At 40.0% G+C, this 25,546-nt stretch overlaps 1 protein-coding gene across 2 annotated transcripts; it reads left to right on the forward strand.

Moving 5' to 3' along the window:
* Positions 1 to 52: 52 nt before the first annotated feature.
* On the forward strand, positions 53 to 25,265 carry polr3e (polymerase (RNA) III (DNA directed) polypeptide E). 2 transcript variants are annotated; one of them, XM_079595002.1, is made up of 21 exons: positions 53 to 255; positions 1,495 to 1,570; positions 1,887 to 1,937; positions 3,243 to 3,320; positions 3,938 to 4,053; positions 4,584 to 4,666; positions 5,720 to 5,827; positions 9,884 to 9,933; positions 10,028 to 10,147; positions 10,958 to 11,043; positions 11,137 to 11,181; positions 11,420 to 11,511; positions 13,472 to 13,592; positions 13,904 to 13,985; positions 14,663 to 14,722; positions 15,898 to 16,055; positions 16,426 to 16,487; positions 18,316 to 18,785; positions 20,310 to 20,387; positions 20,813 to 20,938; positions 23,836 to 25,265. In XM_079595002.1, exons 2-21 carry the CDS (start codon positions 1,532 to 1,534, stop codon positions 23,890 to 23,892), a joined length of 2,082 nt encoding a protein of 693 aa, XP_079451128.1. In that variant the 5' UTR covers positions 53 to 255; positions 1,495 to 1,531; the 3' UTR covers positions 23,893 to 25,265. The 2 variants fall into 2 exon arrangements, with proteins under 2 accessions (XP_079451128.1, XP_079451129.1); XM_079595003.1 differs by lacking the exons at positions 53 to 255; positions 1,495 to 1,570; positions 1,887 to 1,937; positions 3,243 to 3,320; positions 3,938 to 4,053 and adding an exon at positions 5,271 to 5,292 and having other exon boundaries at positions 4,636 to 4,666.
* The last annotated feature ends 281 nt before the right edge of the window (positions 25,266 to 25,546 follow it).

The raw sequence follows: 25,546 nt of genomic DNA on the forward strand, positions 1-25,546 counted from the left end.
ATGACTGCATACTAATAGTAAGTTCCCTAGGTAGGTAGCACTGGTCTAGCACACTGTGTAGGGCGGGATTTGTGACGCGGCCGCAGTGCATGCTGGGATAGTGGCGAGCGCACACGGCTCCTCCCCACGTGTTTGGCTGACTGACTGCAGTGATCAGAAACAGCGACTCTCATCCACACACACTCACACACACACACACACAGCTAAAGGAGCTTTGAGTTCACAGCACGAGCACGAGCGGCCAGTGAATCACAGGTCAGATCTCAACTTTACCGTCAGGGTTTTGTAGGTTTAGTGGATCAGCCGAGGCCTCGGTGTATGTGTGTGTGTGTGTGTGTGTGTGTGTGTGTGTGTGTGTGTGTGTGTGTGTGTGTGTGTGTGTGTTCACAGCATGCTGGCAGTGATAATGTTGTATCAAAAGTTTCATACGCACAAACAGCATGTATATAAACACACACACACACACACACACTATGTTCTGCTATTCTCCGTGATCTGCGTGTCGTTATGTTGAGTCTGAAGAGTTGCTAACGCTTGTTAGCATGTTGTATCGTTTGCTGACGATGGCAGTTTCCCTTAACATGGATTATTTTGTACATTTTACTTTTATTTTAATGTGCCTTTCGTGTATGCTTTAACGTTGTGGGCCGTCATGATCGTGTTTCTCGCCCTGGCATCATTCGCTAAACTGTTGCCTGCGAATTATCATGATAAACAGTGACTGATTGACAGTTACAAATGAGTAATTACATAAGCCTGGCTATATAAATATATTATATTGATGCGCGCTATATCAGCCACCATATCTGTGCTTTTTATAATGTTGTAGTTATCGGCCGATAAGATAATTTGGCCGATATATTAAAGCCGATAAATAATTTATTATATCATTCAGATGCGCACTGTTCAACATGATGCTTTTGAATTGCTTGAAATATGATTGGAATCACTTCAAAAAAGGAAAATACAGTAAAGTGCAGCACAAGTCTGTCATGTAGACTACTTAAAATTATAATGAGAACATCATAATAATTGTGTGCTTGGGACATGGCTTATGGTGAGACTTATTCTTCTTGTAATCAGGCTCTCAAAAATTTTGATTTAGATTTATCTGCCAATATATCGGTAATCAGCTTTTAAATATAATGAATTATCGTTATCGGCCAAAATATTCATATCGGTGCATGCTATATATAGCCTATACGTTTATCTTAAAAGAAAATGTTATATTTATAGTCTATGTCGTTAAATATGACAGTTATTACATATAATTATGTCTACAAGTATATTTATGTATGATAATGCTTGTGACTGACTATACATATATATGTACTACCACAATATATGGTCAAAACACAATAGTGGTCTTGGGTTGTTTGTAACATGGACGATTTAATTCCCAACAAGCCGAGACCCAGTATTGTGTTCTGATCCATATATTTACTAGCACAATGTTTTGGTGTTCAGCTTCATAGCATTCTCTTGTGTTTGCAGGTTTGAAGTCTTCAGCTTCCTTCCTTCTGTCTTCACTATGGCCAGCGGAGACGATGACGATCCGATTATACAGGAGGTAGATATAGACACGTCGAACTTCTCCAGATGATCAAACTGCAGCGTCACTGTTGTGCATCTATCATCATCCTCTCTCTCTCTATCTCTCTCTCTATCTCTATCTCTCTCTATCTATATCTCTCTCTCTCACCCTCTCTCTATCTCTATCTCCCTCTCTCTCGCCCCCTCTCTCTATCTCTCTCTCGCCCTTTCTCTCTCTCTCTCTCTCTCTCTCTCTCGCCCTTTCTCTCTCTCTCTCTCTCTCTATCTCTCTCTCTCTCTCTCTCTCTCTCTCTCTCTCTCTCTCTCTCTCTCTCTCTCTCTCTCTTCGTTAGATTGACGTGTACCTGGCCAGAAGTCTTGTGGAAAAGCTGTATTTGTTCCAGGTAAGAATATAATGTTCAGGGCTCGACTGTAAGGTTGGCCCGGGGCCGGTGCTGCGTTGCCTGGAAATCCACACACACATATCCGAAAGATTAAAGGGGTGGTTGATTATGATTTGACTTTTCTAACTTTAATTAGGCTATGATTCAGTTTAGTTACTGTGTAAAGTGAGGCTATGTTTACACGGAAACGATCTGAAGAGAAAACGCAAAAGTGGCGTTGCGTTATCACTTTTTATTCTGCGTTTAGACGAGCGTTATTGGGGGAAATCTGTGTGCATATGGTGACGCAAAAGTGTGTGGAATTGGATGTAGTGTGCACTCCAGACGGCTAGGTGGCGCTCTTCGCGTGTCGCTCAGATTTTTTTTTTTTTGTCAATGAAATTAATGCTATATTTTAGTTTGATAATGTTTTGTTATTTTCCTGTACTGGTGCATGCCTGTGACGTAAACGCGTACGCGACGCCTTCACTGTCTAGCAGACTTTTGCGTTTTTACCCTTTAGACGGGAACTCGACGGTGGAGTGTTTTTAAGATTTCCACTCATTTCGGGGGAGGTTTCACTTTTGCGTTTTTAAGCCCCAAAAACGCCGTTGCCGTGTAAACGAAAGACATATTTTTACGTTTTCACCCGCGTGCGTTCTCGTGTAAACAGGGCCTCACTGTGTAATGTTGCTGTTTGATCATAAACAACATCTGCAAAGTTACAACACTCAAAGTTCAGAGCAAAGGGAGATATTTGCTTTTAAAGAAATGTATTATTAATACTATTTATTTACTATTAAAAATTGCTTTTTAAGGACTACAATCACTAACCCTAGAATTTACATAAACCCCGCCCCCTGAACACGATTTATAGATTATCATGACAGAATATGCTAATCAATGACTAGAAGATAACTACACATAATAAATGTTTTGAAATGTCCTGTTGCTTCTACATGTTGTCACCAGATTATTATCAATGTTGAAACCAGTTCATATTTTTCAGGAAACCGTGATAAATTTTATTTTTCGGGATTCTTTGATGAAAGTTCAAAAGAACAGCATTTATTTAAACCAGAATCTTTTGTAACATTATAAATGTCTTTACTGTTACTTTTGATCAATGTAATGCATGTTTCTGTACAGTAGCTTATTTTGCAGAAAGTTGTTGTTCATTGACAAAACTTTAATTTTGTTAATGCTACAAACGCCAGAGCAGTTTTGGTTATTGACTGATAATCATAAAATGTGTGTATGTCTATCACTAGTCACATGACTTATTTTTCATTCGTTGTTATATATGTTTTTAACCGTTTCTTCTAGTACCCAGTGCGTCCTGCAACTATGAGCTACAACAACGCCACTCATCTGACCGCCCGGATTAAACCCAAGCAGCAGAAAGTGAGTCTTCTCTCCTCGTTTCTGAAGTCACTCGTGTTTAAAAGCCCAGATCTCCTGTTTAAAGCGTTAGTTGACCCAGAACTGTAAACTCTGTCAGTAATGACTCTCCCTCATGTTGTTCCCCGTCAGACTTTCCTTCATCTTCGGGACACAAATGAAGATATTAGTGATTAAATCTGAGCGCGGTCTCACTCCTCCATCGGCTTCTGTTGTAATTGAAACTTGCCGGCCCAGAAAGTTAGTGAAGACATCGTTAAAATAGTCGGAGTGACAAAAACAAAACAAAAATAAGGACTTTATTGAACTCTTGATGTTCTTCTGTGTGTTCCTCTGAGTGAGTTCCCGTAGTGTAACAGCGCAGCGCTTCTGGGTCAGAACGGAGGCTCACTATTGGCCAGCATCACACACGTGACCAGCGTCGGCCAATAGTGAGCCTCCGTTCTGACGTACACCCCAGAAGCGCTGCGGTGAAGTTGACTATTTTATTGATGTCTTTACTAACGAAAGACTTACGGGGTTGAACAACGTGAGGGAGAGTAATTACTGAGAGAATTTTCATTTCTGGGTGAACTAACGCTTTAAACCGGAGATCTCATGCTCTTGTCTCGCTGGTCCAGGTGGAGCTCGAGGTGGCGATGAACACCATGAGCCCGAACTACTGTCGCAGTAAAGGAGAACAGATCGCGCTTAATGTGGACGGCACCACCGCTGAGGACACCAACGTCTATTCCACGTGAGGAACAACACACACACACACACTCTCTCTCTCACTAACTCACTAACTCTCTCACACACTCACTCTCACACACACACTCACTCACTCACTCACTCTCACACACACACACACACACTCTCACTCACTCACTCACTCTCTCACACACTCACTCACTCTCACACACACACTCACTCACTCACTCACTCTCTCACACACACACACACACACACACACACACACACACACTCTCACTCTCTGACACACTCACTCACTCTCACACACACACTCACTCACTCCCTCACAGACACACTCTCTATCACACACACATACTCACAAAAACAGTCATTCACAAAAACACACACACACACTCACACTCTCTTTCTGTCACTCACTCACACACACACACACACACTCCCACTTTACTTTTTCAACCTTCCCATCTCGCATCGCTTTATACAGTTGTTTTGTTTTATTTTATTTCCTTGACTTCAATGCTACAACATTTCAAACTTTGTTGTTAAGTTTTAATCTTCTTCTTCTGTTTAAAGGAAAATGATGGACAAGCAAGCGTTCTCCTCCATCCAGGCGACCACGAATACGTCCCGCTACGCCGCCGCCGTGTTCCGCAAAGGTAAGTTATCATGTGGAGGAGAACAGTCTCAGTCTTGCCCGGACACGGCTGTTATTTTATTACTCCTGCTTTGCGCCGGTTTCGCAGGATTTGAACATTTTGAAAGCAATCCGTGCTTTATTCGCAAATGATTTATGCAATATTCCAATTTTTTTTTTTTTTTTTACAAAAACTTTGTAAGGGAAAAAGCTATTTTCATAATTCAGAAATCACTTACAAAGACTTTGACATTTCTGCCACATGTTTTGGTAAATCATAATTATGACAATAAAATTCATAATTATAACATACTAAATCATTCAGTGATTGACATGAAAATCTAAACTTGACACTCATCATTTTGACTTTTTATGTCATTATTTTGACTTGAAGTTATGATTTAAGTCATAATTATGAGATTAAAAAGTGTCAAACTGTCGTAATTATGACTTTTTGTCATAATTTTTTAATTTTTCATTATTACTTTTAAATCATGATTTCGAATTATGTCGTAATCTTTACTTTTGATGTATGTAAATTCTCATAAATATGATTAGTATGTCATTCTTTTGACTTTTGTCATAATTATGTCCAAAAGCATGATTTTTTTTCTTATATGTGGCAGAAATGGCCTTCCATACATCAGTGTAAGTACATGCATCACTTTTTATTTTTGTATTTAATAAGTTTCAGTGAAAGTGGAGTGGTGAAAATGACATTATAAACCGTTTTGAGTAAAACAAATTAGTTTAAAACAAATTATTTATGCTATAATATTCAAATTCTTCTTACACAATTCACAACTTTGTAAGGGAAAAAGCTATTTTCATAATTCAGAAATCACTTACAAGGACTTTACATGTTACAGTGATTTAAGGAGGAAAGTTAAACGCATATGGACAGACACCATCTTGTATAATACAGTTGTTATGACCAGAATAAATATAATGGACACTTGTGAAGTGCCATGATGTCTGAATATGATCATTTTCAAAAAAAGTTACAGAGACATGCGGTTGTGCGTTGATGTGGACACGTGTCATGTGATGTAAAGTGATGTCCTGTTATTGGCAGGAGAGCTTCATCTCACTCCACTGCAGGGAATCCTCCAGATGAGACCCAGCTTCACATATCTGGATAAAGCTGACACCAAACATAGAGAAAGAGAGGCGGCCAATGAAGGTAGGGACGGGTTTTGGGCTCGCATATTTACACATCACGTCTGATTTGATCTTATAGTCGGCATAAAAGTGAAGTTGTGCTAGTCGTTTCTCCTCTATTGTGACGTATATCGAGTGAAACGCTTCAGGAACAAGAAGTAATGTGGGCGGAGCTTGATTGTGTCCGTGTGGATTTGATTGGCTGGTTGTGGTTTGCTATTAACTGATCAAATACAAATTCATGTTGTTTTTATACGGTTTTGAGAATTTTTTTTTTGCCTTTTCAAGAAAATATTTAATTTACATTTATGCATTTGTCAGAAATTTTCTCCCAAAGCGACTTGCATTACATTTAATGTCCACATTTCGACTCATTTAATGTTTAAATCATTTTAGTCGTCTCTATGGTCTGCATCAATGGCTTTGCCATTTCTGTTTGGCTGCTGGTTTTAATTTTATTTCTAATTTTGATTCCTTTTGGACTAGGCATGACCTTTTTAATTCTGACAGATTCAACCTAAATAGGTGGGGAATCAAGCTGCTCACTGCCAATCTAGTAAACTATATAGCCTTTGGTATTGACTGACATAATGCTCAGCCTGACCCTCCCCCAGTCTGTCCTCACTCTATCCAGCATAATTATTATGAGGGCTCTGCTGAATTATTCCCCTGCATAGACCTTCCTATAGTTCCATCTATGACCCCAGCATACTTGCACACCTCTATCATGTCCGTACAGGCTCCTATTACCGTGCAACTTGGTTCCACAATGGCAAAGTGGAATAGACCTAAATGCACCCCGGTTCACAGATTGAACTTGCCTAATTTACTTTCTACCCCTAAGAAATCGTCTACTTCAGTGGAAAAAAATGTTTTTTTCACAGTAAAACTTGCTTTGCTAAATATCAGGTCACTCAACAAAAAGTCTTTTTTAATTAATGATCTCATCTCTACATATAAACTTGATGTTTTACTTTTAACTGAAACCTGGCTTAACTCAGTAAACTACAATGCTACCCTAATTGAATCTTCGCCTTCGGATTATAATTTTATAAGTGTCCATCGTGAAAATAGACGTGGGGGAGGAATAGCTAAAATTTTTAAAGCTTCTTTTCAGTTTCAACAATTATTCTATAGCGATTATGCTTCTTTTGAATATCTTTGTGCTGTTCTCAAAGGTTGCCCAAAAATCTTGTTGCTAACTGTTTATAGACCCCCCACTTCACCAGTTACTGTCTTCCTTGAAGACTTTTGTGAATTGCTCTCTGAAATCTGTGTCTATTTCGATAGCATTGTTATTTCTGGTGATTTTAACATCCATGTAGATAACCCTGAAAACCCTCATGCTAAAGACTTTATGTCTCTGATTAATGCTTTCAATCTAACACAACATATACAGGGCCCTACTCATTCTCAGGGCCATACATTGGATCTTCTTTTCACAAAGGGAGTGACTGCCTCTACATCTGTTGTGGATTTAGCCTTATCTGATCACAGTTGCATTTTCATTAATGTTTGTTTGTCCCCACATCTTCAGAACAAATCCATTATGATCAGAAAGAGAATTATAAATGATAGAACTTGTGTTCGTTTTAAACAAGCGCTCTCTGAGTCTAAAAGTTTAGTTCAAAAGTCTGCTGATAATCTATTGGAAGATTTTAACTTAAGAATGACTAACATAATGGATGACATTGCTCCTTTAAAACTGAAAAAATCCACGAACAAACAGAAAACTCCATGGATGAATGACCCGTCAATTAAAATGCATAAGAAAGAATGTAGGAGAACAGAAAGGAAATGGCGTAAATCTAAACTTACTTCTGATTATCTGATGCACAAAAGGACACTTCATGAGTATAACTCCGTAATTTGTAGAGCAAGACAAGCTTATTTTTCTAATATTATCAACAGCAAAGTAAATAACACCCGTGTGTTATTCTCCACAATTGAAAAGTTAACAAATCCTTCCCCTTATCTGCCTCCCGAATTACTTTCTGTTGATAAGTGCAATGAATTTGCCTCTTTTTTTAAGAGCAAAGTAGAGGACATAAGACGTCATGTCTCATATACGTTACATAGCATTTCTTGCTTTGAATCACCAATTGGTCTAAGAGATGAGCACAGCACCCTATCAAATTTTAGTCCTGTTGACCTTGACATTCTTGAAAAGACTGTACAAAGTTTAAGTTCCTCTACATCTGAGTTGGACATTTTACCTACTAGCTTTTTCAAATCTGTGCTTCATTTAATAGTAACTGATGTGCTTTTAATAATTAATACTTCTTTATCAAGTGGCGTTTTCCCTAAGTCTCTTAAAATAGCCGTTGTAAAGCCTTTACTTAAAAAGAACAACTTGGATGGGTCTGTCCTTAATAACTACAGACCCATATCAAATTTACCTTTCATCGGCAAAATAATGGAAAAAATAGTTTTTAATCAAATCTTTTCTTTTTTAACCTCAACTTCCTGTTTTGATCTCTACCAGTCAGGTTTTAGAGAATACCATAGTACCGAAACAGCTCTGGTTAAAGTAGTTAATGACATCCGGTTAAATAATGATGCTGGAAAAACCACTGTTCTTATGCTGTTGGACCTCAGTGCGGCGTTTGACACTGTTGACCACAGCATATTAATAGAAAGACTTGAATGCTGGGTGGGTCTCTCTGGCTCTGTCATCTGCTGGTTGAAGTCCTATTTAGGACACAGGAGTTTTTATGTGTCTACTGGTCATCATGCCTCAGCCCCTATGTCCCTAACATGTGGTGTCCCTCAGGGCTCAATTCTTGGCCCTCTTTTGTTCAATTTATACATGCTTCCGCTTGGCCAAATTATAAAAAATCATTCCATTAGTTACCATAGCTATGCAGATGACACACAGTTATACCTATCCCTGTCTCCAAATGAATTTGCTCCTCTTGAATCTCTTGATCATTGTCTTAATCAAGTTCAAAACTGGATGTCTAAAAATCTTCTTAAATTAAATACAGATAAAACTGAAGTAATTATCTTTGGGAGAAGGGATCAGAGATTAATGCTACATACACTTCTGGAATCAAAAGGTTTTGATGTAGTAGAAACCGTTAAAAACCTTGGGGTAATTATTGATAGTGACCTAAGCTTCAAAAGCCACATGAAGGCTGTTACAAAATCGGCTTTTTTTCATTTAAAAAACATTGCAAAGGTTAAAAATTTTATACTACCGGTAGATTTAGAAAAGCTTATTCATGCTTTTATAACTAGTAGGGTCGATTACTGCAATGGTCTTTTCACTGGGCTCCCTAAAAAAACAATAAAACCTCTTCAATTAATTCAAAATGCAGCAGCAAGGCTATTGACCAGAACCAAAAGAAGAGAACATATTACACCTATTTTAAAAACTCTACACTGGTTACCAGTGATTTATAGAATTGATTTTAAAGTCCTTTTTCTTCTTTTTAAAACATTAAATGGTCAAGGACCTCTCTATATAGCAGAGATGTTTGAAACATATAACCCTATAAGATCACTTAGATCAGCTGCAAAACTCCAATTGGTACAACCCAGTGCTCGTACTAAACAAGGGGAGGCAGCCTTTAGCTGTTATGCGGTCCGTCTTTGGAACCGTCTTCCCATAGACATTAAGACCTCTCCTACTATTTCCATTTTTAAATCTAGACTAAAAACTAAACTTTTCTCTGATGCCTTTTCGTTATAACTGACTTAATTTGTACTTGTATTTTTTTTATTTTTTTATTTTACTTGTTTTAACTATATTGTTTACTTTGTTATGATGATGTAAAGCACATTGGACTACCGTTCTGTGTATGAAATGGGCTATATCAATAAATCTGAACCTGAACCTGAACCTAATGAACATTTAATGACAAAAAATGTGATGTATATAACCATTAAAGAAAGAACATATATTTTCCATTCACATTGAATGCATGTGAATAACACATCATCTTTATTATTATATAAAAACAAAGTATTTTTTCTTTAAAAAAGTACATTATATTAATTCATAAATATAATGTAGGTTTTTGGTCTCTGTTAGATCCATTATCACTGTTGTTAACGAACGGATGTGTGTTTACAGCTGGAGACTCTTCTCAGGATGAAGCAGAAGAAGACGTTAAACAAATCACTGTAAGACTTCATGCCGCTGTTTTCTAGTTTGAAGCGAATGCACTCAGTGTGTGTGTTGTGCTCATCCCTCATCGTTCACCTGGCGTTTGAACAGGTGAGGTTCTCCCGCCCCGAGTCAGAACAGGCCCGTCAGCGCCGCATCCAGTCCTACGAGTTCCTGCAGAAGAAACAGGCTGAGGAGCCCTGGGTTCACCTGCACTACCACGGGCTCAAGGTGAGTCTGATCACATGACCCACGCTTCACATGACCCACGCCTACGCTTGACTGACGTCTGATCACATGACCCACGCTTCACATGACCCACGCTTGACTGACGTCTGATCACATGACCCACGCTTCACATGACCCACGCTTCACATGACCCACGCTTGACTGACGTCTGATCACATGACCCACGCTTCACATGACCCACGCCTACGCTTGACTGACGTCTGATCACATGACCCACGCCTACGCTTGACTGACGTCTGATCACATGACCCACGCCTACGCTTGACTGACGTCTGATCACATGACCCACGCCTACGCTTGACTGACGACGTCTGATCACATGACCCACGCCTACGCTTGACTGACGACGTCTGATCACATGACCCACGCCTACGCTTGACTGACGTCTGATCACATGACCCACGCCTACGCTTGACTGACGTCTGATCACATGACCCACGCCTACGCTTGACTGACGTCTGATCACATGACCCACGCCTACGCTTGACTGACGTCTGATCACATGACCCACGCCTACGTTTGACTGACGACGTCTGATCACATGACCCACGCCTACGCTTGACTGACGTCTGATCACATGACCCACGCCTACGCTTGACTGACGTCTGATCACATGACCCACGCCTACGCTTGACTGACGACGTCTGATCACATGACCCACGCTTGACTGACGTCTGATCACGACCCACGCCTACGCTTGACTGATGTCTGATCACATGACCCACACTTGACTGACGTCTGATCAGATGTATATAATGCATGTATTCTCCTTTATTCTGCTTGCATCTGCAGGACGGACGTTCTGAGCACGAGCGCCAGTATCTTTACTGCCAGGCCATGGATACCACAGAAAACACGGAGCTGGTGAAAACATCACGGTTAGTGCATGCAGTGATTAACACTGTTGATTTTACCCATGATGTTTGGCTCTCGGTGTTCATCTCGTGTGTGTGTGTGTGTTCTCTCCGCAGTGAATACCTGTCCATGCTCATGCCTCCTCTGGCTGAAGAGAAAGTGTAAGTAGAGGAACTTCCTGTCGGATGTAATGAAGTCTTGTAGTGCTGGGCGGTATACCGGTTCGTACCGAATACCGGTGTTTATTTTTGTTATGATATGATAATTTTGAAAAATACAGTGATATTAATTTTTGGTCACACGCCCAGCACTAAGATCTTGGTATTTTTCTAGTGTCATTATGGCTCAGTGCGCTTGGTTTTGACATGTTCTGCTGTGGTTGTGTGTGTGGTCCTCCAGCGTGAAGCCGACGGGTCCCAGTAACGTGCTCTCCATGGCCCAGCTCCGCACGCTGCCTCTGGGGGATCAGGTCAAGACGCTCATGAAGAACGGTCAGCTTTACGCTATCGTTTATGTCCGTCTCTAATAGCGCTGCACGATTAATCGCAGTTTACATGAAATCGCACGTAAATTAATTTGGCTTATCACGATTATGAAATGGTAAAGTGTGATTATTAGTTATGCGCAGCTGGTCAGTGATGATCGGCTCTGTAAACGCGGCTCACTTCTGAAAGCTCTGAGTTTGAGTCGCTTATAATGTGCATTTGAAAAAGCAACACGCGTGTGTGTGAGAGAGAGAGACAGTTGAGCTCCTCCTGTGTGTGTGTGTGTGTGTGAGAGAGAGAGAGAGAGAGAGAGAGACAGTTGAGCTCCTCCTGTGTGTGTGTGTGTGTGTGTGTGTGTGTGTGAGAGAGAGAGAGAGAGAGAGAGAGAGAGAGAGACAGTTGAGCTCCTCGTGTGTGTGTGTGTGTGTGTGTGAGAGAGAGAGAGAGAGAGACAGTTGAGCTCCTCGTGTGTGTGTGTGTGTGTGAGTGAGAGACAGTTGAGCTCCTCCTGTGTGTGTGTGTGTGTGTGTGTGAGAGAGAGAGAGAGAGAGAGAGACAGTTGAGCTCCTCCTGTGTGTGTGTGTGTGTGTGTGTGTGTGAGAGAGAGAGAGAGAGAGAGAGAGACAGTTGAGCTCCTCGTGTGTGTGTGTGTGTGTGTGTGTGTGTGAGAGAGAGAGAGAGAGAGACAGTTGAGCTCCTCGTGTGTGTGTGTGAGTGAGAGACAGTTGAGCTCCTCCTGTGTGTGTGTGTGTGAGAGAGAGAGAGAGAGACAGACAGTTGAGCTCCATGTGTGTGAGAGAGACAGTTGAGCTCCTCGTGTGTGTGTGAGAGAGAGAGAGAGAGACAGTTGAGCTCCATGTGTGTGAGAGAGACAGTTGAGCTCCTCGTGTGTGTGTGAGAAAGACAGTTGAGCTCCTCCTGTGTGTGTGTGTGTGTGTGAGAGGGAGACAGTTGAGCTCCTTGTGTGTGTGAGAAAGACAGTTGAGCTCCTCCTGTGTGTGTGTGTGTGTGTGTGTGAGAGACAGTTGAGCTCCTCGTGTGTGTGTGTGTGTGAGAGACAGTTGAGCTCCTCCTGTGTGTGTGTGTGTGTGTGTGTGAGAGACAGTTGAGCTCCATGTGTGTGAGAGAGACAGTTGAGCTCCTCGTGTGTGTGTGAGAGAGAGAGAGAGAGACAGTTGAGCTCCATGTGTGTGAGAGAGACAGTTGAGCTCCTCGTGTGTGTGTGAGAAAGACAGTTGAGCTCATCCTTTTGTGTGTGTGTGAGACAGTTGAGCTCCTCCTGTGTGTGTGTGTGTGTGAGAGACAGTTGAGCTCCTTCTGTGGCTGTGTGTGTGTGTGAGAGACAGTTGAGCTCATCCTTTTGTGTGTGTGTGAGACAGTTGAGCTCCTCCTGTGTGTGTGTGTGTGTGAGAGACAGTTGAGCTCCTCCTGTGTGTGTGTGTGTGTGTGTGTGAGAGACAGTTGAGCTCCTCGTGTGTGTGTGTGTGTGAGAGACAGTTGAGCTCCTTGTGTGTGTGTGTGTGAGAAAGACAGTTGAGCTCCTCCTGTGTGTGTGTGTGTGTGTGTGTGTGTGTGTGAGAGAGACAGTTGAGCTCCTCGTGTGTGTGTGTGTGTGAGAGAGACAGTTGAGCTCCTCGTGTGTGTGTGAGAGACAGTTGAGCTCCTCCTGTGTGTGTGTGTGTGTGTGTGTGAGAGAGACAGTTGAGCTCCTCGTGTGTGTGTGTGTGAGAGAGACAGTTGAGCTCCTCGTGTGTGTGAGAAGCACATCATCTCACAGAATAAGGCAGTCGTGTGTTTATTATTCATGTTTAATAAATCAGAGTGTTTCAATCTGTTTATTCAGATACAGAGTGTGATGACCACAGGGGTTTCTGGAGTGATGTGTGTTATCTACTTCTGCGGAGGGGTGTGTGGGGTGTTCACACAGAGTATGGTCTCTATATAGATGTTTTTCTCTGTCTGGCAGTGAAGGTAATGCCGTTTGCTAATCTGATGGGTCTGCTGGCGTCGGGTACGGACTCGACCGCGGTGTTGCGATGCATTCAACAGGTGGCGCTGCTGGTCCAGGGAAACTGGGTCGTGAAGAGGTCAGGCTTTTTACAGTACATCTATGCTGATGCATAACGGTTCAGTAGATGAAGCTCCCATAGGGACCAGTTTTATTTTTTTAGGAGAGTATATTTACCCATATACTGATATTTAGGATCTTTTTTCATTTATATTTAATGATTATGTTTATAATGTATAAGGTTATAATGTTTTTTTGGTCTCCCTACATAATTCATCTTCAGAATAGATAGTTGCAATGATGTTTTTGTCTTTATGCCGCTGTAAATTTCCACTTTGGGATAAATAAAGTTGTATCTTGTCTTAAAATCCTGTGATTTGTGTTTGCCAGTGACGTGCTGTATCCCAAAAACACGTGTAGTTCACACAGCGGCGTTCCTGCTGAAGTGCTCTGTCGCGGACGAGACTTTGTGGTGAGCTTTATTTTTTACTCTAATATGTATAATAGATTAAAGTCCCCCTGTAGACAACTACTTTATCCCTTAAAACTCATCTTTAATCGCCAAAATTACATATTTGATACGTTTTTCCTTGAAAAAAACGTCTTCATGCCTTCAAATATCTTGAATGTAACTCGACACCCTTGCCTCATTTAGTATGCGCGGTTCTATGGATATTCAAATGAGCCCCGCCTCCACTCTCACTCACTCAGAGATCCACTGGTGGACGATCACACGTTGATCTGATTGGTTACACGGTTCTATGAATATGCAAATGAGCCCCGCCTCCACTCACTCACTCACTCAGAGATCCACTGGTGGACGATCACACGTTGATCTGATTGGTTACAAGGTAGTGTGTGACGTCAGAAACACCAGCGATTTCAAACTGTGTGTTTGAGACTGTCTTTGGTTCACTGCAGTTTTAAGCAGAAAATACTCAGCAATGCTGTCGAACTTACACCCGGTGTGTGTTAAAGCAGATTAATAACACCACATAGACACATAAACTACATTAAAAGCTGGATTTTCACACAGGGGGACTTTAATATGATTCCGGTCTCCTGGTTTGGATGGTAATGACAAGCCGTATCATCACATCATGCTATATAATAAGTGTTGCTCTCCTGATTGGATCTTTGCGTTCTCAGATGTGGAGATTCACTCTAGAGCGAAGCCTGATGAGGAAAGAGGTCGCTGCCATCATAAAGGTTTGTGGCTGAATTAAGATCAGTACAGAAGATGTAATGTTTTTACCTTTATAGTGTTAACATAAACGCTTATGAAACCATATCTAGATGTATGCACTCTAACCCTATAAAGCCTACTGTATCATAATTGATACACAAATAGCCTTTAAATTATCAAAACTTCACTGATTTGTTTACTTTTTTAAAAAGTTTACTTTTTTAGCAAGTAAAAGCCTTTTAGTGTAACTGTACAACCCTGCTATGACATCCGCACCGATTTGAACCCTTAAAGACCTAGAACATTTTTTAAGCACCTGACTCGCCTGTTCTTTTCTTTGTTTTTCTAACTCATTATAGCAGTCAGCATCAAGTGCCATATATAATTTTAAACAGGAGAACTTGGAGTTTCCATCTAGTTCATTTAAATGACCAATTTTACATTAATTTTGTCTTTGAATGGATGAATTTACCAGATTTAAGAAAAACGGTAGCACATTTTTAGTGATTTTTTTTTTTTACTCAACTCAAACAAATCCTTCTGAAGTTTGGATTTTTTCCTTTAGAAAGTTTTACTTGGATATTCTAGATATCCAGATGAAATTTTGACTACATGTAACAATCCCTAAGCAAGTTATAGCCATTTATTACAACATTATTATAGACGATTTTCAGTAAAAAGTGTGTTTTTCAATTTACTGACGATGTAGATGTGTCCAAAAAAGTTCAGGAAGTAAAATAAATATAAAACATTGAAATAGAATAGAGCAAAAGTGACATATATATAAACCGATCTGGGCATGAGGATGGGACTAAGCATCAACACTCATTCCTGTTCGGCTCAGAGAAACAAACCGCATGGGTTTCTATGAGGAATCAATGCTGATCAAAACCTGATGACGCAATCACATTCACTACGGAGCCTCTGAATGTGCAAACGTCTCAGTTTGAGTCTCTGAATGAAATCGTTGTTTTCCCTCCATATTCTCACTATATGAGCCATGATGTCGCAAATATGATACTTAATTATTTTTTTTAACAATGTATTGAAATTTCGACCGAATATTTAATGTGTTTTGTTAAGTAAATGTATTATTATTTGATATGTCAGTCTTTACAGGGTTAATTATGTGCATTAATCAATCCTGTATGTTATTCAGCATGTGGTATTGATGTGTGTCTCGGTCATGTGATTCCAGCTTCCTCCCGAGGACGTGAAGGACTTCTTGGAGCAGATGTCGGTCCCGCGAGTGAACCGAGGCTGGGAGTTTCTGTTGCCCACGGATCAGGATTTCGTCAGGAAGCATCCAGATGTGGCGCAGCGGCAGCACATGCTCTGGCTCGGCATCCAGTCCAAGTATGACATGACCTCTTACACACCGCCATGAACCTTACCAGTCCGTTCATTTGTTGCTTTTAAGGCGAGACACTACGGGTGAATAGGGTACAATTTTAAAATAATAGATATCACCATGAAACTTCCTCAGTTGATTACTTGCACAAGTTCATTAAATATGCGCAATTTTGCATATATTTTCAATCCCTATAGGAAAATGAATGGATAAAATACAAGACTATGCCGGGTTAGAACTACATGGAAGTTTTGAGTTCTTGTGCTAAAAAAATTAATAACACAGAATATTAAAGATATTAAACACAGTTTGGTCTCAGGCCTTTAATAGGATGTGGGAATCTCAGTCAGTTTCTAAATGAACTCTATATTGCAGGCTGGAAAAGGTGTTTAACTTCTCCAAAGATGACTTTGTGCCTAAAAAGGATCCTCAGATGGGTATGTTCTGACTTTCACTTGTGTACTCTAGTGTTTATAGATCAGAAGTGTGTGTAAATATAGATATAGTGTTCAGAAGTTTGGGATTGGTCTTTTTTTTTTGTGTGTGAGAAATCTTTTGCTCACCAAGGCTGCATTTATTTGATCAAAAATACAGTAAAATTGTGAAATATTATTACTATTTAAAATAACAGTTTTCTATGTGAATATATAATAAAGTGTAATTTATTCCTGCGATCAAAGCTGCATTTTCAGCATCATTACTCCAGTCTTCAGTGTCACATGATCCTCCAGAAATCACTATAATATGATGATTGATGCTCAAGACACATTTATGATTATTATTAAAGGAGTAGTTCACCCCAAAATGAAAATTTCATAATAATTTACTCACCCCAATGCCATCCAAGATATCCAAGTCTTTCTTTCCTCAGTGGGAGAGAAATTATGTTTTTTGAGAAAAACATTTCTGGATGTTTCGTCTAACAATGGACTTCATTGGTCACCATCGGTTTTGAAGTCCAAATCAATGCAGTTTCAAAAGTCTTGGAAGTTTTTAAACGGGCTGCACACGATCACAGCTGAAGAAGAGGTTATCTAGCGAAACGATAGGGCATAAAAAAAAACCCGTTGTTTATCCAAAAAAAGTTAAAACTATTTTGAAGTTCAAGGAGAAAATGAGATGGAGTTTTTGGAAAAAATCGTTTAGGTCTCAAAATAATGAAAGACCCAGTATACGCACACAACAGGACCATTTTAAACAAATATGACAGACATAAATATGTCATTCAACATACAATACTATTTGAACTATCCTCCTACGTACGGTCGCATTGTAAACAGTGACGTAGTTCCCTTTCCGTTTGTTGATCAGCTCAATCCGAAGGTAAAAAGTCTATAAATTATTTTTATTTTTATGACCTCTTCTTCAGCTGTGATCGTGTGCAGCCCGTTTAAAAACTTCAAAGACTTTTGAAACTGCATTGATTTGGACTTAAAAACCGATGGTGACCAATGAAGTCCATTGTTAGATGTAAAATCCAGAAAAGTTTTCCTCAAAAACATGATTTCTCTCCCACTGAGGAAAGAAAGACATGGATATCTTGGATGGCATTGGGGTGAGTAAATGGGGTGAACTACTCCTTTAAAACAGCTAATCATGATACATTTTATTTTTCAGGATTCTTTGATGAATAGAAAGTTGAAAAGAACAGCATTTATTTGAAATAGAATCTATTGCAACATTAATGCTGTCACTTTTAATTAACTTAAAGGTAGGGTAGGTCAGAATTGTCTAAAAAAAACTTTTATTCAAATTTGTTTAAACTGTCTTTATATACCAATACATAATTAAAATGCAAGTACTCTGAAATAGAGAGTATAAAAACTGAGTGACTCTAGTGTATTTAATCTTCAATAAACACAGCTCATTAATTCCAGTCACTCCCACCTAAACACGGGTGCGCGACTGCGGCAGAGCCAGTAATAGCGGCGGTAGTCATGGCGACGGAGAGTGACAGTTGTGCAAGCCAATCACTTGTTTCGTCCCGGTAGGAATTAATGAGCTGTGTTTTTTGAAGATTAAATACACTAGTCACTCAATTTTTATACTCTCTTTTTCAAAGTACTTACATTTTAATTATGTATTGGTATATAAAGACAGTTTAAGCCAATTTGAAAAAAGTTCTTTAGACAATTCTTACCTACCCAACCTTTAATGCATCCTTTCTGAATAAAAGCATAAAAAAAGCAAATTTTTTGAACGCTACTGTATGTGTAGCACACACTAGTTTCTCAGCGTGTCTCAAGCATGTGTGTGTCACGACAGATCCGGTTCACGTCAGCGGAGACGAGCGTGTGAAAGCGGCGCGGGAGAACGCGAGAGAAACCCACGGCGTCCTGCAGAGAGAGCTGGACGCCCGCAGACTGAAGGGGTCGCGACCCCCGGGAGAAGTGCGGGTCAAGCAGGAGCCGGTGAGCGACTCCGAGGAGCCCATGGACACGTCAGGCTCGCTCACCAACGGCTCGCTCAACGGTTACTCCGCCGCGACCTCGCCGGCGGCGGCGGCGGACGCTCACAACGGACACGCGTCGGCTCACGCGTTCACGCCGGAGCTGCAGGAGTTCGTGCAGAACACCTTCAGGAAACATCACGTCCTGTGCCTGAGCGAGGTCAAGCGTCTGTTCAACCTGCATCTGGCCAGCTTACCCAGCGGCCACTCGGTGTACGGTCACGTGACCGACCGCATGCTGACCGAAGCCATCCTCCAGAGCCAGTGCAAGCAGATCCTGGTGCCTGTGAGTACATGTCCTCACTGTAAATGCAGCATATTGCTTCGTTAGGGTTAGTATCATAATATTACTTTTTATGATTTAGGTTTGAGTATTTTTATTTCGATTTTTTTAAAGGTGCATTAAGCAACTTTTCATGTTAAAAATACCCGTTTTCTAACCCATACATGCTTAAACAATTGCCTGATGGGCTGAACGAGCCCTTCTCTGATCACTGAGATTGTCTCTATAATCCTGTAAAGTAAAATAATTAAGAGGGATTCGGGCCGGTATCTTAGACTGGGCGTGACGTCATGCGCGTTCACGGCACGCTCACATCGCGATGTCTGGCAGGTTTGTGTATCCGCCGGCATTCTCCGTAGAAGATGGATTGTAAGAGACCTGCTTGTAGTTCATTTCAAACACCAACGCAAACTCCACGTAAGATAAAAAAAAGAAAACTTTTGTCTAGTGCGACCAGAAGGGCCAAATTGGACTCAGACAGGCGTCGGAATAAGACGAGAGTAAACATAGGGAAGGCTTTCAACAAATGGAGAGATCTCCGGTCTGCTCTAGGGCTCAAACGGGATGCTCAGTTGGCTTTTTAATACATAATAATACAATCATAAGTGGATACAGTAAACACATAACACAGTTCAACATGGAGACGCCGCCGGTATGTGTGTGTGTGTGTACACTCAGAGAATAAAGTGTTAGAATTTTAAAGATGTGGCTCTGCGCGACGCATAGATTTATCTGTTTAACTGTTTGTTTGTTTGTTTTTGTTGTGAACTTGAATGTCATCTTCTGTGAAGAAGGGGTTACAAAGGAGAAACTATCGCAGGTTATTTTGCTTAAGTTTCCAATTGACTGAAGATATAAGTTATTGTTACATTGTGTTCTTAATAAATCTTTTAAATTTGACATTTGGTCTAAATTTTAATTTGGTCTAAAAATGGCATAGCAACCTGTGCTTAAAAAAAAAAAAAGTAAAAACGGAGAATCAAATCGAACTGTGACCTTAGAATCGAAAATTTAATCGAATCGAGGATTTGGAGAATCGTGACACCCCTTGTAATTAAATCTGATTTAACCCTCTCAAGCATGATGCCCACTACAAATAGGTATTTCCCCATAATTCTATACGTGTGTCCTGTTTATATTTTATGTGTTTTTTATGTATATCAAGATTTCCTGCAATGTTTTGTTCCCAGACAAATAACCAAAGCTAATCGAGTCAGAATACATATTTTTGATTGAATAAAAACCCTTAGGCATGTTTATATATTGTTTTGAAGTAATAATTTTGCTATGTTGGTTTTGTTTTGTTTGTTTGTCTGTGTCACTCCTTAAGATAATGTTTGATTTTAAGATGTGCTTCAGTCCATTGTTCCTGAAGCTTATTGGATTAAGTGTGTGTGACAGTCTGAATGTTTTTGTGTAAATTGTTTTCTTCTCTCTTTAAGGTTTAACACAACACACAGATCCTGATGTCAGGATATAATTTCAGATCCAGTGTGTAGTAACTGTGTTTCTCTCGTGTGTGTGTAGTTTCCTCCTCAGAGCGGATCCACAGCGGATGAGCAGAAGGTGTTCGGTCTGTGGGAGAGCGGAGAAACCTTTGACAAGGTGCTTTAGTCGCTGTGAACCTCGTTCTTGATCCTCACACTCGTCGTGTGTGTGTCCGGCTGGAATCTGCAACTTCTGTTTAAAATCCGTTATATCATCATTTTCTACTTTTTGCAATAAGCATGACATGCATGTTTACGTGGCCGGAGAAATTTCAAACCACATTTTTTTAAATCGCTTTTCGTGTGTGTGAGTCTGTCTGTGTGTGTGTGCGAGTGTAAGTCTGTCTGTGTGTGTGAGTGTGATTCTGTGTGTGAGAGTGTGTGAATCTGTTTGTGTGTGTGTCTTTGAGAGATCATGAGTGTGTGTATGAATGGAGTTTGAAACGCATTTGAAAAAAAATCGCATTTGATTGTGTGTGAGATGGGATTGCAGTGGTGTGTGTGTGCACAGATGTGTGTGTGACGCGTGTCTTGTCTCCGCAGCACCGGCAGGTTCTGTTCGAGATCTTCATGAAGAACTATCGCGTCAGAAGAAACGTGATCCAGTCTCGCCTCACACAGGACCTCGGGGACGCCGTCACAAAGACGGACGTGGATCGACTGCTCAAGGTGCGGGCGCAGATCTCACACACTCCGGCTGCATTTACACTGCGGGTCTTGATGCCCAATTCTGATTTGCTGACTATATCCGATTCTTTTAACGACCCGCTTACATAACTTTTTAAAGTGACCCGTATCCAATATTAGCATCTACACTACACACTGCAGAAACAACCAGAGGAAAAAATCTAAGGCCCCATTTACACTGCATGGTTCAAGTCCCCCAATTCTGATGTTTTCCTCTCGTGTGGCTCAGATCGGATATGAGCGGCGAACGTGTAAGCAGGAAAAAAGCACATGGATTCCGATATTCTCAGATGGGTTTCAGGCCTCACTCATACGTGGAAATAAATCAGATATGAATCGGATACGTGCATTTGCGTGTGCCATGTAAGCAGACAAATCGGATATTCCCCAGTAAATGAAAATTAGATCGCGATAACTATCGTTATCGTTTTATCGCCCAGCCCTAGATATTCCCCAGTAAATGCGAGTCGTACGTCATTAAAAATGGGACGTCAACTCAGATGGACACCACCTGTGATCACATGACTTATCAATGGCGCGATGGAGGACGAAGGATCAACACAGTGGAGTTTCTCTCCGCCTTACGAGAGCAATGTTTTGCTGACCTGTGAAAATAGTGCGGAAAGTAAAACACCGGATAATTAGAGATGCGCTCGAATACAAATCATCCACCACTCACCCACCAATACTTTTCTCTGATTTAAGTATCCGCAGCCGTTGGTCAAATTACTATTATTCTTATTCTTGTGTTGTAACGCGTGAGGATAAATGGATTATCATCACAACCGCGGACTCGGCGACGGTTGCTGCGCATCTCTGGTATAATACACTGATGAACGAGCGCTGCTTTTAAATAAACATTTCTTTAAAACTAAATTTATTTGACAGAATTTCATTTTCTTAATAGCATAAACAGGCTTTACTCTGAAACTTAAACTGGAATGGAACATGCTCATATTCTAGAGAATGTAGTAATATTTTTGTTAATAATGATTTATCATATCCACCCGCAATTAATCAGAATGTTATTTTTATTACTTGACATATCGCGCTGTTTTACTTCCTTTTCCGGGTCAGAGCGTCTACTTTGGGTTGTTTCGGGAGTGTGTATAGTGTAAATGCTAATATCGGATACGGGTCACTTTTAAAAAAATCGGATATAGTCAGCAAATCAGAATTGGGCATCAAGACCTGCAGTGTAAATGCGACCTAAATTGGGTGACTTGAACCATGCAGTGTAAATGTGGCCTATGAGCTGGTTTAGTTTTTACAGGGTTTGTATAAGACACTTAAAAGTACTGGAAAACCCTTGAAAACAGGCATAATTATGAAAAAGTGCTTTTTATTGATAAAACAATCTTTTCACCCAAAATGAACTCTGCAGTCCGTCTGATATCGATATAGAGGCATTACGCATGGCTGGTGGACAAAGTACACAACTTCCTTGAGTAAAAGTACAGATACTACTGGTCAAATATTACTCCGTTACAAGTAAAAGTTGTAAAGACCGATGTTTACTTAAGTAAAAGTATTTTTAAAAGTACTTAAGTATAAAAGTAAATGTCAATGCATTGTTTTATTATTGTTGCATGTAATACTTACAGTACCTTATGCCTCTGAATCTATGCTTATACCCTCATATCAATATCACATGTATTTCTAGAACACAGTTCCAGTCGTGGGATTAAATAAGTCACTCAATAACGTCCACAATGGGTTCGGACACACAAACGGCTGTTCCCAGTTGTTTGGCTTTTAGTATGAATATGTTAGCCTTGTTATCTATAAGCTAGTGTGCTCCAAAACAATGACAAAATTCGCATTTAGAAGACCAAACCCAACGCTGAAAATTAAAATCATGTTGATGTCAGAATCCAATGTCAGATTGACGTTAATCTCCAACGTTGGACAGACGTTGTATTGTGGTTGAAAATCGGTTGACGTCAGAAACCAACATCAGTCGAGTTCTGGCGTCAACCAGACTTTCATTTACAACGCAAATCATCCCTGACGTTACTACTCTCTACTCGAGGACCTCGACAGAAATGTAGTGGAGTAAAAAGTACGATATTTGTCTTTCAAATGTAGTGAAGTTAAAGTAAAAGTTTCCAGAAAAAATAATACTCAAAGTACATGTAGTGGCTCTCCAATGCCGCTGCCGTTGATGATAGAAGTATGCAAGCTTAGCACGCGTACAAACAGAGTCCATGCAGACGGATGTAGATGCATAAAAAATGTCTCTTTATTACTTGTGCTCCATTAAACATGATCGCAAACTTCCTGTGTCCTGTCCTTGTTCACATGAACACACGAAGCCATACCTTTTGGACCGTATACTAAAATCCACCTTACAAGCTACTCTGTTGTGCGGTCAAAAACTGTGTGCTTCCCAATCACCAACGCCACCACCTGTTGCTCAGGGAATCTAATTTATACACAGCACCACCCCGTGGACAAAAATGTTACTCTCATAAAAAATGGCTCCTACAGTACAGATACTCAAAAAGTGTATTTAAGTAAATGTACTTTGTTACTGTCCACCTCTGGCTATGAGTGTGATATTCCTCATATTAGTGTATGATACAGCTCTTATTCCTCAAGGCAATCATATATTCATGAGAGAAATAATCGGTTTGAATGAGGATATCTTTGTCATAGTTAAAGTTATTGCATGTGCTGCACTTTATTTGTACCATTTATTTTTATTTATCTATTTACATTTTTTTTTGAATTTCTCTGATTGTAGTCCTTAAAAAAAAAAAAAAAAAAAAAAATAGTGCTTCAAAAGTGCTGTAATTTGATTGGACAGTATCTGTACGAATATTAAAACGATGATCGGCGATATGATTCTCATAAGTATACTGATGTGTGTTGTGTAGGAGTGCTGTATGAGTCTGGGAGGGATGTGGTATCTGAAGGGAACGGTTCGCTCCTGACGGGAAGAGTCGGAGCGCTGGGATCCTGTCAATCAGCTCGTCTGCCTCCGGAGGCGGAGCTAAACACACCAACCAATCGCTGCCCTCGGCTGAGCGGGGTGGGAGGAGCTTCTGCACACACCGACCCTTCGGACTCACACACGAGCGTCTCAGAGGAAGGGCTGAAGATCCATTTAGTTCTGCCATTGAAGCGTAAGGAGAGGAGCTGTGCTGAACGCACTCAGACTATCTTTGGGTTTTCTTTTTTATGATTTAAAATGAGTAGTTGATTCTAAAAAAAGATGATTGGAGATCATGGTTCAACTCGTTTCATCCTGCTTGTGGCCTTTGGGAACTTATCGTCAGGGTTTGGCATTGTTTAGTACATGTATCTGACTGAAGAGAAAATTTTTGATTTAATAATCCTCTTGGTTTTATTGCATATTGTTTTTTTTTTAGTGCTGGGCAATGATTAATAGCATCCAAAATAAAAGTTTGTGTTTACATAATGTGTGTGTGCACTGTGTATAATTATTTTGTATATGTAAATACACACACATGCATGTATATATTTAAGAAATATTTGCATGTGTATATTATATATAAATAAATTTGTCTTAAATATATACATGCATGTGTGTGTATTTACATATACAAAATAATTGTACACACACACATTATGTAAACACACACTTTTATTGTGGATGTGATTTAATAGTTTCACAGTTCTAGTTTTTGTTCTAGTTTATATAAACATGACTTCACTGTAACCAGGAAATTGGTTCATAAATACTATGAGCTTTGTCAAATATTAATTTCTCTGCTCTCATTGGATCAAACGAAGGCCGTAAAGTTCCTCGTTCACTTTCTGAAAGGTTTACAACTCGTATAACCAAAAACACACTCGGATATTGTGGTTTCTGGAGCATTTAGATCAAATCTGACCAACAAACAATAAAAAGCTAATATATGAATTAGTGTTCATGAATATTTATTGGCATTTATTGTTGATTTGCGTCAGAACGGAAGCTCCGGATGAAAAGCGAATTTATATTAAATGCGACAATGTAAACGTTAATTATTGTGAAAATTAAAATGCTTCATGCGAGTGCATCAGAGGTTTTGCCGGCTTCATCTCAACGGTTAAAGTGATGTGAAAGAAAGTGCCTCTTAATTATTCAGGGGAAATATTGCATCAATCGTATTATTATTATTATTGTTATGACTGAAAATCCCTTCACATCTGTATCTCATGTCGGTCTCGTCCACACCTGGATATGAAGCGTTCACCGCCACGTCTGTTTTTATGCATTCCTCATATTCATAAGCTGGATCACAAACTCCATCAGATGTTTTTTTTATTTGTATATCATTCTGAATAAATGTTGCAACGGAAATCTTGCCTTATTTTATTGTTTTCATGTAGAAGATCATTCATATTCAGGAATATTTGTGATTTAAATGCACTTATACTCTCGGATGATTAACTACATTTAGCTGAATAATGACTGTGTTGCTTTATAGCTGGAATTACATTTACATTTATTCATTTAGCTGACGCTTTTATCCAAAGCGACTTACAATTGCTATATATCAGAGGTCGCACACCTCTGGAGCAACTAGGGGTTAAGTGTCTTGCTCAGGGACACATTGGTGTCTCACAGTGGATTCGAAC

Source organism: Phoxinus phoxinus (assembly GCF_949152265.1).
Source record: "Phoxinus phoxinus genome assembly, chromosome: 21".
In the NCBI taxonomy this organism is placed as follows: domain Eukaryota; kingdom Metazoa; phylum Chordata; class Actinopteri; order Cypriniformes; family Leuciscidae; genus Phoxinus; species Phoxinus phoxinus.

Excerpts from the sequence above, each read along its gene's own strand:
- polr3e (XM_079595002.1), top strand. The coding sequence starts at position 1,532 with ATGGCCAGCGGAGACGATGACGATCCGATTATACAGGAG. Across the intron at positions 11,182-11,419 it reads CCTCTGGCTGAAGAGAAAGT|CGTGAAGCCGACGGGTCCCA; the intron begins GTAAGTAGAGGA and ends GTGGTCCTCCAG. Across the intron at positions 20,939-23,835 it reads ACGTGGATCGACTGCTCAAG|GAGTGCTGTATGAGTCTGGG; the intron begins GTGCGGGCGCAG and ends TGTGTTGTGTAG.